This window comes from Dipodomys ordii, unplaced genomic scaffold, assembly GCF_000151885.1.
Source record: "Dipodomys ordii isolate 6190 unplaced genomic scaffold, Dord_2.0 Scaffold13, whole genome shotgun sequence".
NCBI lineage: Eukaryota > Metazoa > Chordata > Mammalia > Rodentia > Heteromyidae > Dipodomys > Dipodomys ordii.
In genome coordinates this window covers 14,612,518-14,625,982 of record NW_012267229.1, presented here as the reverse complement: position 1 = coordinate 14,625,982, position 13,465 = coordinate 14,612,518, and the positions used below count along the sequence as shown (strand labels likewise).

The following is a 13,465-nucleotide window of genomic DNA, read 5'->3' as shown; positions in this document are numbered from 1 at the left end:
AGTGGTAGAGCGCTAGCCTTGAGCTGAAGAGCTGAGGGACAGCGCCCAGGCCCAGAGTTCAGGCCCCACGACTGGACCCAAAAAAAATAAAAAATAAAAGAATGAAAGAAAGAAAGAAAAAGAAAGGAAGGAAGGAAGGAAGGAAAGGCGAAAGAAAGAAAGAAAGAAAGAAAGAAAGAAAGAAAGAAAGAAAGAAAGAAAGAAAGAAAGAAAGAAAGAAAAAGGTACAATGACCCAGGGTTTTGGAGTTGGGCCTTCCTCCCTGCCACCCCCTCCCCAGCTCCCCAGCTAAGAAACAGGCCCTGACTTTGCCCCTCCCCTGCGCCTCCTCTCTGGCCCTTCTGGGGCCAGCCGCCTACCCACTGGGCCCCTGGCGTGCCAGGCTTCCCAGCTGGCCTTGATTGTCGTTACTCCCCAGGGAGTCATGGGAACACACTCCCTTTGCCCCATCCACCCCCCTCTTTCCAGACTGGGCCAGCCCCTAACAATGCCCCCTCAGCCAGCCAGTGGCCTGGACACAATGCCCCTGTTTCGGTTCATTGCCAGCTCCAGGAGGCCTGCTGGGTTTCCTGGCCTGCTTGGCACATATATAACTCCAGCTTCCAGCAGGGATTTTATTGTTATTTAAAAATAGGGGGGAGTGCTCTGGCTCCTCCTTTCTGAATATCTGAATATATTTTAAAAGGCTTTCGCTCCCAGCCCTGAGCCCTCCCCACTGCCCTTCTTGACTGCATCATGTGCCATGTGCCTGGTCAACCTGAGGACCAAATAAATGCAGGTCAGCAGGTGTCAGCAAGAAAGCAAGAACATGAAAAGCTCATGGTCCACTATGGCCAGCCTGGAATGCGCTGGCTTTGCTGAAGGTCATGCGGATACCTGGGGACTGGACACTGCAGGCACTGTGTCCCTGGGTGCTTGGTTGTTTCTCTTGGTTTTGTTGATGCTGAGGACCAAATCCAGGAACTCCAATATGCTAACTACTGAGCCAAACCCTAGCTCCCTGCACCCAATGTTTACTGTCATCTCCAAGATGCCATCCAAGATAAGACTCACCATCATGAGACCCAAAGAAAGAAAAGATGGGCTGGGGGGATGGGGGTGAAGGGGGAGGAAGAGCTCAGTAATAGAGTACTTGCCTACTATACATAAGGCCTTGGGTTCCATCCCCTCTCTGGGAGGAAGGCAGGCAGGGAGAGAGGGAAGGAAGGAGGGAAGGATGGAGAGAAGGAAGGGATTAAGGGAAGAAGGAAGGATGGAAGGAAGGAAGGAAGGAAGGAGAAAAAAAGGAAGGAAGGAGGAAAAAAAGGAACACACAAAAAATGGACATTCAGCCGGGCACCCCTGGCTCACACCTATAATCCTAGCTACTCAGGAAGCTGAGATCTGAGGAGCACGGTTCAAGCCAGCAGGAAAGGCTGTGAAATCCTAAGTGACAGCACTCAGGCCCTGAATTCAAGCCATGGTGCCAATACTAAAGAGATAGATAGAGGGCTGGGAATGTGGCTTAGTGGTAGAATGCTTGCCTAGCATGCATGAAGTTCTGGGTTTGATTCCTCAGTACCACAGAAACAGAAAAAGCTGGTGCTGTGGCTCAAGTGGTAGAGTGCTAGTCTTGAGCAAAAAGAAGCTCAGAGACAGTGAGTTCAAGCTCCAAGACTGGGGGGCGGGGGAGGGAGAGGAGGAAGATAGATAGATAGATAGATAGATACCTAGATAGATAAATATGTTTTAGGAGCCAGTAATAGTGGAGTGAGTGTAATCTTAGCACTTAGGAAGCTGAGATAAGATAGAAGTCAGGGGCTGGGAAGGTAGCTCAGTGGTAGAGCGCTTGCCTTGTATGAATGAGGCCCTGGGTTCGATTCCTCAGCACCACATAAGCAAAAAAAAAAAAAGCCGGAAGTGGTGCTATGGCTCAAGTGGTAGAGTGCTAGCCTTGAGCTGAAGAACTGAGGGACAGCGCCCAGGCCCAGAGTTCAGACCCCACGACCGGACCCCAAAACCCCCCCCCCCAAAAAAAAAGATAGAAGTCAGCTTGGGCTATATTGTGAGACCTTGACTTTACTAGACATGAGAATGTAGACAAGTTGCTGAAGTTATTCAAATCTCTCTCCTTCCCTCCATTTTTCCCTCCCCCAATTTCCATAATGCATTTTGAATCCAGAGCCTTGTGCTTGTTAGTAGGTGCTCTACTACTTGAACCATGACCCAAGCCCTTTTTGCTGTGGACCTCTAATCCTCGCTACTTCTTCTTCCTTAGTAGTTGGCTTTACAGGTGTGAACTACCAGACCTGGTCTCTTATCCTCTTTATCTTCATTGTGTGTGTGTGTGTATGTGTGTGTGTGTGTGTGTGTGTCTGTCTGTGTCTGTGTGTACTGTGACTTGAATTCAGGGCCTGGACACTGTCCTTGAGCATTTTTGCTCAAGACTAGTGCTTTACCACTTGAGCCACAACTGCATTTTCTGGCTTTTTTTTTCAATCATGGGCCTGAACTCTGGGCCTGGGCACTGTCCCTTAGCTCTTAGCTCAAAGCTAGTGCTCTACCATTTGAGCCACAGAGCCACTTCCGGCTTTTTCTGCTTATGTGGTGCTGAGGAATCAAACCCAGGGCCTCATTCATGCAAGGCAAGCACTCTACCACTGAGCCACCTTCCCAGCTCCCCCCCTTTTTTGGTAGTTAATTGGACTTTACTGACTAGGCTAACTGTGATCCTTAGATCTTAGCTTCCTGAGTAGCTAGGATTACAAGCATGAGCCACCAGCTCCCAGCTTTTATTTACTTGTTTTTTAACTGTAATATTTTTGGTACTGAGGGTTGGCCCCAGAGCATTGTGCTTCCTAGACAAGCCCTTTGCCACTGAGTTAAATCCCAGGTTCTGATCCTAAAATCTTAAAGTCAGTTCATATTATAAAAAAGGAAACACTGTGTGGGCAAATGAACGCATACCTGTGGGCCAGTTTGCTTGTCTTGTTTCCTCACCTAACCCTAGAGCTAACTCTCCTCCCTGTTCCAAGCAAGAGTGAGGCAAGAGAAGTTCTTCCTGAGGGGAGTTCATGGCCCTAGCCAGGCAGGCAGGAAGAGCTGGGGTCTGCGTGGCTCCAGAGTCTGCTCCTTCTTCCTCTTGATGCATAGAAGGCCTGTCTGGCATAGGCAGAGCTGGCACAGTGACAGAACATCCAGGAACAGTAAACCGTCAAGGGTAGCATCATGGGGTCATTCAAGAGGAACGAGGAGCTGCAGATGCAAAACTCCCCACTTGCCTCTGCCAGGACCCAACAATGGATGCCTCTGTGCCCTTAATAAAATGAAGTCGTCACAGAGCCATTTCCCCCAATTATGCGTTCCTCATAACCATGGGACAATCATGTTGAAGATTTTTTTTTTCATTACTAGCAACTGAAGAGTTGTTTTTTTTTTAACTCTAAGAATGTATGTTTGGGGGAGGAGCTACAGCAGAATAAATGGTTTTAAATTATTGCTGTCACTCATCAATCTCCTTAATGAGCATACTGTGCAGGCCCATGAAAATAATTTCTTAGTCTTTTCATTGGGCTTGTGAGCTCCAGGTGTCTGAGATACTTAGGTCTTTCTCCCCGTCCACCCAGCACATAGAACATAGTAGATGCTCAGTAAATATATATGTGTATTGAATGAGTGAGGCTAGAGGGAACGCTGTGAATCTTGGGCACACACACACACACACACACACACACACACACACACACACCACTCGTTTATGTCTACCTGGGTTATGGATTCAGAAGTCCATTTTCTTACTGTTAAAGCACCCTTCATCTTAGAACGAATCAAGTATTGGGCTTCTCCCCACCTCAGGTCCTCAGCCCCTCCCACTGCCTTTCTGTGGTAGTACTTAGCTCTCAGCTCCACCCAGACCTGAGTTCTGCCCTGCCCTAGAATTCCTGCCAGGATAGCTAACCACTCCCACTCTCCTCTCAGACCTACCTGGGCCTGGGCATGTGCATGCAGAGTACAGAGCATGTACTACCTCTAGCCCCAGAATGAGCACCTGGATAGGGGCAGATGCCATATTGCTTCCTCTCCTCGGGGAGATATGGCCCCTCTAATAAATCTTATAAACCTTCTTCTGGGCATGCCTGCCTCCGCACAGTCCTCTGGAATAGCCGGGATGGACACTAACACCAAGGACAAGCTGTCTACATACACAGTAGAGTAGAGGCCTTGGATCCTCTTCTTGGTGGTGGGGGTAAGCACCCACTAAGTAAGCCACTAGCTACCATAATGCCTATGGGAAACCATACATTTTAATCTCATCAGCACTAAGCCTGGGTCTTTGGGATATTAGCAGAGGGTAGCAAGTATGAAGGACAGTTTGTAAGTCTTGCAGTAGGCCAGACTAAGCTGCCATCTCATTTCTGTGTGACCTTGGGCTATGGGTGCCCCTCTCTGACCCTCCCTCCTTCCTGCACCACACCGATAAACTTCACTTATAGGGGATTATGGATTTGAAAGGAGACCATCAGTGGCAGTGGCTGCCCAGTGATGGCGCATTTTATGGAAGCTATCAGCTTGCAGAGAGCTGCTGACTTTGAGAACAGTCTTATCAGGATCTTCCAGGCTGTGGGCCAAAGGTTCCCATCTTCCAGGCCTTTTCTGCTTTTTAGTAGGTAGTAATATAGCCAGAAAACCCTTGTCTCTTCCTTGTTTTCATACTGGAAATTCTGCTCTTCACTCCCCACTGCTACAACAGGACTGGGGGGACTGTAGGAAGGGCACCTACTTCTACTGGGGATGTGTAGGGTCTCACTGCATTGCTGATCTCAAACTCCTCATGTGATTCTTCCACCTCAGCCTCCTGAGTAGCTGTGACTGCAGGCATGTGCTTTGGAATGTGAACCTGAATACATTGAGAAGGGCAAGGCTTTGGAAAACCTCTAGCCTTAGCCTCCCAAAGCCTACATAATAGCCTTTTCATCTAGTAGGTAAACTCATGCCCTTTGGGCCTCAGTTTCCTACTCATAAAATGGGATGATAATGACAACCTATGCCCTCCCTATCCAGCAACCACCTTGGCGCTTGAAATATAACAGATGCTTAGTATTTGTTGAATGACTATTGGATAGGAGAGAGCTTTACAAAAGTGTTACTGTTAATGGGCCTCTTTAGAAAGCAGTAGAGAAAGGGAAAAAAAAAAAACTGTCCTTCTGGAATAGGAATGAGCCAGCTGTTCTTACCCTCTGTCAGTGCCTGATTTAGGTATATTGAATGAAATCTGGCCCTCGGCATCTCTGTTGGGGTAGGAGGGCAAGCAGAGAACGGGACAGGCAGACCCCAGGGCTAGGGATCCCATGCCGGCTAGATTCTGTGACTGGCTGGCTTCCCAAATCCCTTCCCCTGAATGGGCCTCATTCTCCCAGCTGTGCAGCAAGAGGCCTATGTGGTGTCTGTGGTCCTTTCTCATTCTGATACATTCTAGGATTTGCAATGCCTAATTTTTCACAAACTGCTTATCAGAGGTTGTGAGGAGGGAACTCCTGCATTCCAAAACCACCACATAGTCTATAGAGCACTTTCAAATTCTTTCTGTTTTTAATGGCAACCCTGGAATGGGGCCAGGGCAAGGGTGATGTGCCCATTTTATAGCCTGCAAAACTGAGAGCAAGAGGTATCCTCGGGAACTGTCACTGGAGGCTGCAACACACATTTGGTTATACAGGTAGACCCAGTTGTTCTCAAATGTGAGCACACAGAAATCACCTGGGATAGGGGCAAGAGGTGCTTGTTAAAATGCATATTCCTGGGCATTTAGAGATTCTAAATGGGAAGGGCTGGAGTGGCCCCAAAGTAAACAAATGCCCAAGTGATTCTGAAGCCAGGGGCCTAAGGACCGTGGTGAATGGTGGTCTCTTTGGTGCATCCTAGGCTCAGCAACTGCTGAACCAGTCAGTTTGGGGAGGCATTACTAGTTGGGAAGGCAGGTGGAAAAGAGATGTAGTCAGTAGGACAGAGGCAGAACTGTTGCTTACACTCTGTGTGTGTGTGTGTGTGTGTGTGTGTGTGTGAGCCAGTACTAAGGCTTGAATTCAGGGCCTGAGCACAATCTTTTAGCTTTTTCATTCAAGGCTAATGCTCTATCACTTGAGCCACAACTCCTCCTCTGGTTTTTTGGTGGTTAATTAGAGATAGAAAATTTCATGGGCCAAGTGTTGGTAGCTCAGACCTGTAATCCTAGCTATTCAGGAGGTTGAAATCTGAGGATGACAGTTCAAAGCCAGCACAGGCTGGAAAGTCTGTGAGATTCTTATTGCCAATTAACCACCAGAAAAAAAAAAAAAAACACCTGAAATGGAGCTGTAGCTCAAAGTGGTAGACCATTAGCCTTGAGCAAAAAAAGCTCAGGGACAGCACCTAGGCCCTGAGTTCAAGCCCCATGACTACTACCACCACCAACAACAAAAATCATAGACTTTCCTGCCTGGACTGGCATTAAACAATCCTCAGATCTCAGCTTCCTGAGTAGCTAGGATTATAAGTATGAGCCTGTTTGGGCCTGCTTGCTTGCTTGCCCTCCCTCCTACCCTCCCTCCCTTCCTCTCTCCCCCCCTTCCTTCCTTCCTCCCTTCCTCTCTCCCCCCCCCCTTCCTTCCTTCCTTCCTTCCTCTCTTCTTTTCTTCTTCGCCAGTCCTGGGGCTTGTAGACTTTTATTAAATTACACTTCTGTCTTCCATGCTGGCATAAGGCCTAACACAGAGAAGATCATATTAGTTAGATAGACTGACCTGAGCAATGAGGAATGCTGATGATATCGCTGATTCTCAGGATTAAATGCATTTTCATGTTCTGTACTGTCACCTCCACCCTTTGTAAGATCTAACATGGAGTTAAACTGCATCATTATTGTAAACATCTGTTACCTCTGTGTTCCCCTCCTCCTCTGTACTAGACTGTGAATTCCTTATGGCCACGAGTCAAGGTCTGAACTGAGGATCACGTTCAAGAACGTTCTTAGAGTGAGTGAATGAATGAGCTCAAGCAGGCATTGGGACTGTGCCTGCCTGGTCATCAAAGGGTTTTCAGCCAAGATGAGTCAAATTGGAAAGTGTCAGCCTGTGTCCTGCCAGATATCCCTCTCCGTTTTCTGGCAGCCCCCTTTAGGTTTGGGCTAAAGGGACAAGGCGGCACAGGGTGTAAATGGCACCAGTAGTGGGTCTAAGTTGAGGATGGAAGATCTATCTGGTGGGGGCTGGGACTTAGGAAGTGGGCCTGAACACCCGAAAAAAGAGGGGGCAGCTTATGAAAATCAGAGCTGAGGATGTATGGGTGCTATAGGTTGTGGATTTGGGGGGCGGGGGGGTCATGTGTGGCCAGTATACCGTAGACATGCAGAACCGAGTGCTAAATCTCAATATTCCTCTGCAGGGTTCAGCAGGATGGGCGTGGCCTGTCGGGGACGGGGCCCGGATCCCCACGCCTTCTTCCAGGGCGGTCCAGCCCCGGGGTGATGCGAGCGAGCGCGCCTGGCACCGCCCCCACAAAGCCAGAGCGCGCCCCGCCCCGCGCCGCCACCCGGTCCCGCCCTCCGCCGCCGGGCCGGCGCGCTGAGGCCAATGGGCGCTGTCGCCGCCGACTGCGTCATAGCCCAGACAGCCAATAGAGACAGCTCTCGGCGGCTCGTGGCTCTTTCGCGGCAAAAAGGATTTGGCGCGTAAAAGTGGCCCGGACTTTGCAGGCTGCGGCGGCCGGGGGCGGAGCGGGATCGAGCCCTGGCCAGGACCTGCAGCCATGGGCCCGCGCCGCCGCCGCCGCCTGCCACCTGAGCCGCGCGGGCCGTGAGCACCATGGCTGTGGCCGGGGCTCCCGCGGGAGGCCCGTGCGCGCCGGCACTGGAGGCCCTGCTCGGGGCCGGCGCGCTGCGGCTGCTCGACTCCTCGCAGATCGTCATCATCTCCACAGCGCAGGACGCCAGCGCCCCGCCGGCCCTCGCCGGCCCCGCTGCGCCCGCCGCCGGCCCCTGTGACCCCGACCTGCTGCTCTTCGCCACGCCGCAGGCGCCCCGGCCCGCACCCAGCGCGCCGCGCCCCGCTCTCGGCCGCCCGCCGGTACGGACCCCAGGGACACCATGCCGACTGCGCCCCCTGAGTCCCCGCGCAGATCCGGGCAGGCGCAGGGTTGGGCCCAGAGGCGGCGGGGGAGGGGAGGACTGAGGCGCCCGCGCGGGGCGGTGCACAGCCTGGGCTGGGCCTCCGGGCTCCGCCCCGAAGTGCGGGTGACCGCGGGCCGGTCCCTGTTTGGCTCGTCTGTGCTCTGGGCCTCCACTTCTCGCCAAAGCCGCTCGAGCGCCGGACTCATTGATAATAATGGTCCACGTGTATTCAGCTGGTGCTTACTGCATGCCAAGGCCTTTGGCAAGCTTCAAGCCAGCCCAAGCGCTGCCGTGAGCTTCGGGTTGTCACGTGCCCATCTGCGGGAGGGAGGAACTGAGGCCTGACAGGGAAGTGATTTGCCCCTTGACCAGTCGCACCAGCTGCAGGTGGTGGGGCTGAGATTTGAACTCCTGTCTGCTGGCTTGCGATCACCATTTGCAGTTGGGTATTAGGTGCGGCTTCTGGGGAGGTGAAGGAGGAAACGTTGGGGAACCACTGAGACCCTCCTTCCTGCCCCTATTTTGGGTGGCCAGGTGCAGGCCCGGCCCCAGGCCTCTGGGGAAGAGGCCTCCCAATAGGGAGGCCTTCTCTGCAGGGGCGGGGCGCTGGGCCAGCTGCTGGTCCCCTCCCTTTGCCTGCCCTTCCATCTGCCACCCTCCCAGCCCCTGGTTGCCATGGATCCTCATTAATCAGGCACACAGACCCCTGATCCTCTGTGGAAGGCTGGGTGGGCCTGGCTGTGGGTGCTGGAGAGGAGGCCCCCAATGCCAGGACAGAAAACACCATCTCAGGGAAATCCCCGCATTCTGTGGTCCCTTCTTCCTGAGCAATAAGGATCCCAAGGTTAGTTCAGACTGGTGGGCCAGGGGAGGCAGCTGGGCTACAGTGGGAGGAGAGAGTGGAGGTCTGAACTTGGACCTTTAGGCTGGAGGGCTGGAACAGCCCAGGCAGGACAGAGGCTTGAAGCAAGCAGGCTTGTAGGAGGCTTGAAGCAAGCAGGCTGGGCCATGCCAGGCTGGGCCTTGGACCTTGACCACAGAAGCTGCTTAACTACTGATGGGGATGTGGGTAGCAGCTGGTCCCTGAGGCATCTTGAGAAGGCCTCCCACCCCTTTGGCCTAGTGCCCAGTGCTGCCTTCCTTCCGGAATCACCAAGATGCTAATAATAATAACAATAGCAGCCCCCACTGTTTTGAAGATGTTTTGTGTGCCAGGCTCTATGCCAAGCACTTTATCCAGTTAACTCATTTGACCCTGTCATCAGCCTTCGCTTTTTATAGATAGGGAAACTGAGGCCCAGAGCTGATTGAATTTTCCCTACTCATTTTGCAAGTGTATGGTGGGACCAGGCTGAATTTCCTGGGTGTTGACCTAGGGAAGCTAATTAATGGAGTGACCTGGAGAAGCTAATGGAGGTTGAAGAAAGCCCAGGAAGGTCTCTGAACCTCGTGTCAGGGGCGGGTCTCCTGTATACTCCAAGAACTTGTTGTTGCAGAGACTAGCATGAGTCTGAACAGGTATACTCTATTCATGACATGGCTGCACTTAGGACCCATGTAGGTCCTGTCCTAAGCCTTCAGCTCTGGGAGGAAGAGAAAAACCTATCCACTGCAAGTGATGTTCGGGGGCCAACACCTTATTAGCATAAGGAATCCATTTGTTTAATCGTTGAGCTATGTAGGGCCCCTTAACTTTGTATTTAAGGACCAATAGGCACTTTTCTGTAGGTATGTAGGGAGGGGCTGGCACATCCTAGAACTGAAGGTCAGAAATGCAGGCCCAGCTTTTGCTTTCTGCTTTGGCATTTCTGTGGGGGAAGCCCTTGAAATAAGCTACAGGTTTGGCTTCTGCCCCAGGGTTCATTTATTGATAGTTCCTCCTGTATACAGAGTTCTGTGCAAGGGGCTGGGAAGGTGGCTCAGTGGTAGAGCGCTTGCCTTGCATGCATGAGGCCCTGGGTTCGATTCCTCAGCACCACATAACCAAAAAGAAAAAAGCCTGAAGTGGTGTTGTGGCTCAAGTGGTAGAGCGCTAGCCTTGAGCTGAAGAGCTGAGGGTCAGTGCCCAGGCCCAGAGTTCAGGCCCCACGACCGGACCCAAAAAAACAAAAACAAAACAGAGTTCTGTGCAATTTAGGCATTTCTTCTGGCCCTGCCTGTCTACCTTCAACCTTTTTAGGTGGACATTAGAAAATGACAACAAAATCTCAGCCAGGTGCTGATAACTCACACCTGTAATCCTAGCTACTCAGAAGGTTGAGATCAGAGAATCATGGTTTGAAGCCAGCTCAGACAGGAAAATCTGTGAGACTTTTACCTCCAGTTAGCCACCCGAAAACCAAAAGTAGAGTTGTGGCTCAGGAGAGCAGTAGCCTTAATCAAAAAGCTTAGGGATGGACGCCGGGCACTGGTGGCTCACGCCTGTAATCCTAGCTACTCAGGAGGCTGAGATCTGAGGATCGCGGTTCAAAGCCAGCCCGGGCAGGAAAGACCGTGAGATTCCTATCTCCAATAAACGACCAGAAAACCGGAAGTGGCGCTGTAGCTCAAGTGGTAGAGCGCTCGCCTTGAGCTGAAGAGCTGAGGGACAGCGCCCAGGTCCAGAGTTCAAGCCCCACGACCGACCAAAAAAAAAAAAAAAAGCTTAGGGATGGAGCTGGGAAGGTGGCTCAGTGGTAGAGCACTAGCCTTTCATGCATGAGGCCCTGGGTTCGATTCCTCAGCACCACATAAGCCAAAAGAAAAAAGATGGAAGTGGTGCTGTGGCTCAAATGGTAGAGCACTAGCCTTGAGCTGAAGAGCTGAGGTACAGCGCCCAGGCCCAGAGTTAAAAAAAAAAAAAAAAGTTTAGGGATGAGCCAGGTATCAGTGGCTTAAGCCTGTAATTCTAGCTACTCAGGAGTCTGAGATCTGAGGATCCCTGTTGAAAGCCAGCCTGGGCAGAAAAGTCTTGAGATTCTTACTCCCAATTAACCACCAGAAAACCGAAAGTGGTGATGTGGCTTAACTGGTAGAGCGCTAGCCTTGAGCTGAAGAGCTGAGGAACAGCACCCAGACCTAGAGTTCAAGCCCCAAGACTGACCAAAAACCAAACCAAAACAAAAAATGCCCAAAACAGTCAGGCTTGTTGGCTAGTAGACAACTGTGTTCTCAGTGCTCCATCTACAGCCAGAGGATGAGGAGTTCAAGGCCAGCCCTTGGGCTACATAGCAAGACCCTGTCTCAGGAAATCAAACCAAAATGAAAAGTCTCTAAAGTTTTTCATTATGCATATAATTGTATAAAACAGTATTAAGAAACTGGAAAGCTGGGCTTTGGTGGCTGGTGTCTGTAATCCTTGCTACTCAGGAGGCTGAGATTTGAGGATCACTGTTCAAAGCCAGCCCAGGCAGCAAAGGCCTGAGAATATTAAAACTGGAAGTTGTGCTGTGGCTCAAAGTGGTAGAGATCTAGCCTTGAGCAAAAGAGTTCAAGGACAGCACCTAGGCCCCTAAGTTCAAGCCCTACAACTGACAAAAAAAAAAAGTAGAAAGCAGGGAGCCAGTGGCTTATGTCTGTAATTCTAACTACTCAGGCGGCTGAGATCTGGAGAATCTTGGTTTGAAGCCAGACTAGACTTCATGAGATGTTGTGACTCTTCCAAACGACTAACAAAGACCATGTTGGAGGTATGGCTCAAGTGGTAGAGCACTTAGTCTAGCATGTGTAAGGCCCTTAGTTTGATCCTCAGCACTATCCAAAAACAGGTTGAAAGAGTCAATATCCTAGCACTCTCTCTCTCTCTCTCTCTCTCTCATTTTCTTTCTCTGGATGTTTTTTCAGTTGTAGAGACATTTTTAAAAATAAATTTATAGCCGGGCGCTGGTGGCTCTTGTCTGTAATCCTAACTACTCAGGAGGCTGAGATCTAAGGATCACGGTTCTAAGCCAGCTGAGACAGGAAAGTCCAGGAGACTTTTTTGGGGGGAGTCTGGTCGTGGGGCCTGAACTCTGGGTTTGGGCGCTGTCCCTCAGCTCTTCAGCTCAAGGCTAGCGCTCTACCACTTGAGCCACAGCACCACTTTCAGTTTTTTTTTCTTTTTGCTTATGTGGTGCTGAGGAATCGAACCCAGGGCCTCAGGCATGCAAGGCAAGCGCTCTACCACTGAGCCACCTTCCCAGCCCCTCCAGGAGACTCTTATCTCCAGTTATTTTAAATTTTATTTTGTGCTGACACTGGAACTTGAACTCAGGGCTTCACACTCACTTAACTAGCTGCTCAAGGCTGGTGTTCTACCACTGGAGCCACATCTCCACTTCCGGCTTTTTTCTGGTTAATTGGAGATAAGAGTCTTTCAGAAACTAGACACCCAGTGGCCCACACCTGTAATCCTCACTACTTAGGAGGCTGAGATCTGAGGATCACAGTTTGAAGCCACTGAGGACAGGAAAGCCCATGAAACTCTTGTTTCCAGTTATCAAGCAAAAGGTCTCTCAGACTGCCTGGGTTGACTTTGAACCTTGTTCCTTATTTCAGGTGTGAGCCACTGCTATCCAGCTTTCTAATTTTTAAATTGTAGATGTTCCTTTATGCCCATATTCAAACAGTGCACCATTCTCATTGCTCAGGTAAGGCAGTCTCCTGTGGTCTCCCATATAGAATTTGCCCCTATATTCCATAACAACCAACCAGGGAAAAGTTGATGAGATTTGTAATCCTGGAAGGGACCATCTTTTAACAGAACCATGGCCTGCTTTATTGCTTTTCTGAATAGAATCCTAGAGCCAAGGTCTTTGTGAACACTTTGTCAGATTGGTGATTGAATCATTCGGATTTCTCCATCAGTGAATGTCTTCACAAGGCTTTCAGGGTTCCATGCTTGGGTTTAAAAGTGGTGACAGCTGGGCGCCAGTGGCTCACTTGCTATTGACTAGAAACTTGATCTGGGGGCACAGCTGGGTGATACAATACATAAGGTAAAAAACAAAACAAAAGGACTGGGAAGGTGGCTCAGTGGTAGAGCGCTTGCCTTGCATGCATGAGGCCCTGGGTTCAATTCCTTAGCACCACATAAGCAGAAAAAAAAAACCAGAAGTGGCGCTGTGGCTCAAGTGGTAGAGTGCTAGCCTTGAGCTGAAGAGATGAGGGACAGCACCCAGGCCCAGAGTTCAGGCCCACGACTGGACTAAAAACAAAACAAAAAGAAACAAAAAACAAAACCAGCTTCTGGGCTGGGAAGGTGGCTCAGTGGTAGAGTACTTGCTTTGCATGCCTGAGGCCCTGGGTTTGATTCCTCAGCACCACATAAGCAAAAAGAAAAAAGCCAGAAGTGGCGCTGTGGCTCAAGTAGTAGAGCGCTAGCCT

The 13,465-nt window shown here is 50.6% G+C and overlaps 1 protein-coding gene across 1 annotated transcript in view; it reads left to right on the top strand.

Annotated features, from left to right (window-relative positions):
- The first annotated feature begins 7,802 nt into the window (after positions 1-7,802).
- The window catches only part of E2f1 (E2F transcription factor 1), an 11,077-nt gene continuing 5,414 nt past the window's right edge, over positions 7,803-13,465 (top strand). Inside the window, exon 1 of the mRNA XM_013010792.1 lies at positions 7,803-8,078. Coding sequence (XP_012866246.1) covers positions 7,818-8,078 — 261 coding nt within the window. The 5' untranslated portion in view covers positions 7,803-7,817. The remainder of the gene's footprint in view (positions 8,079-13,465) is intronic.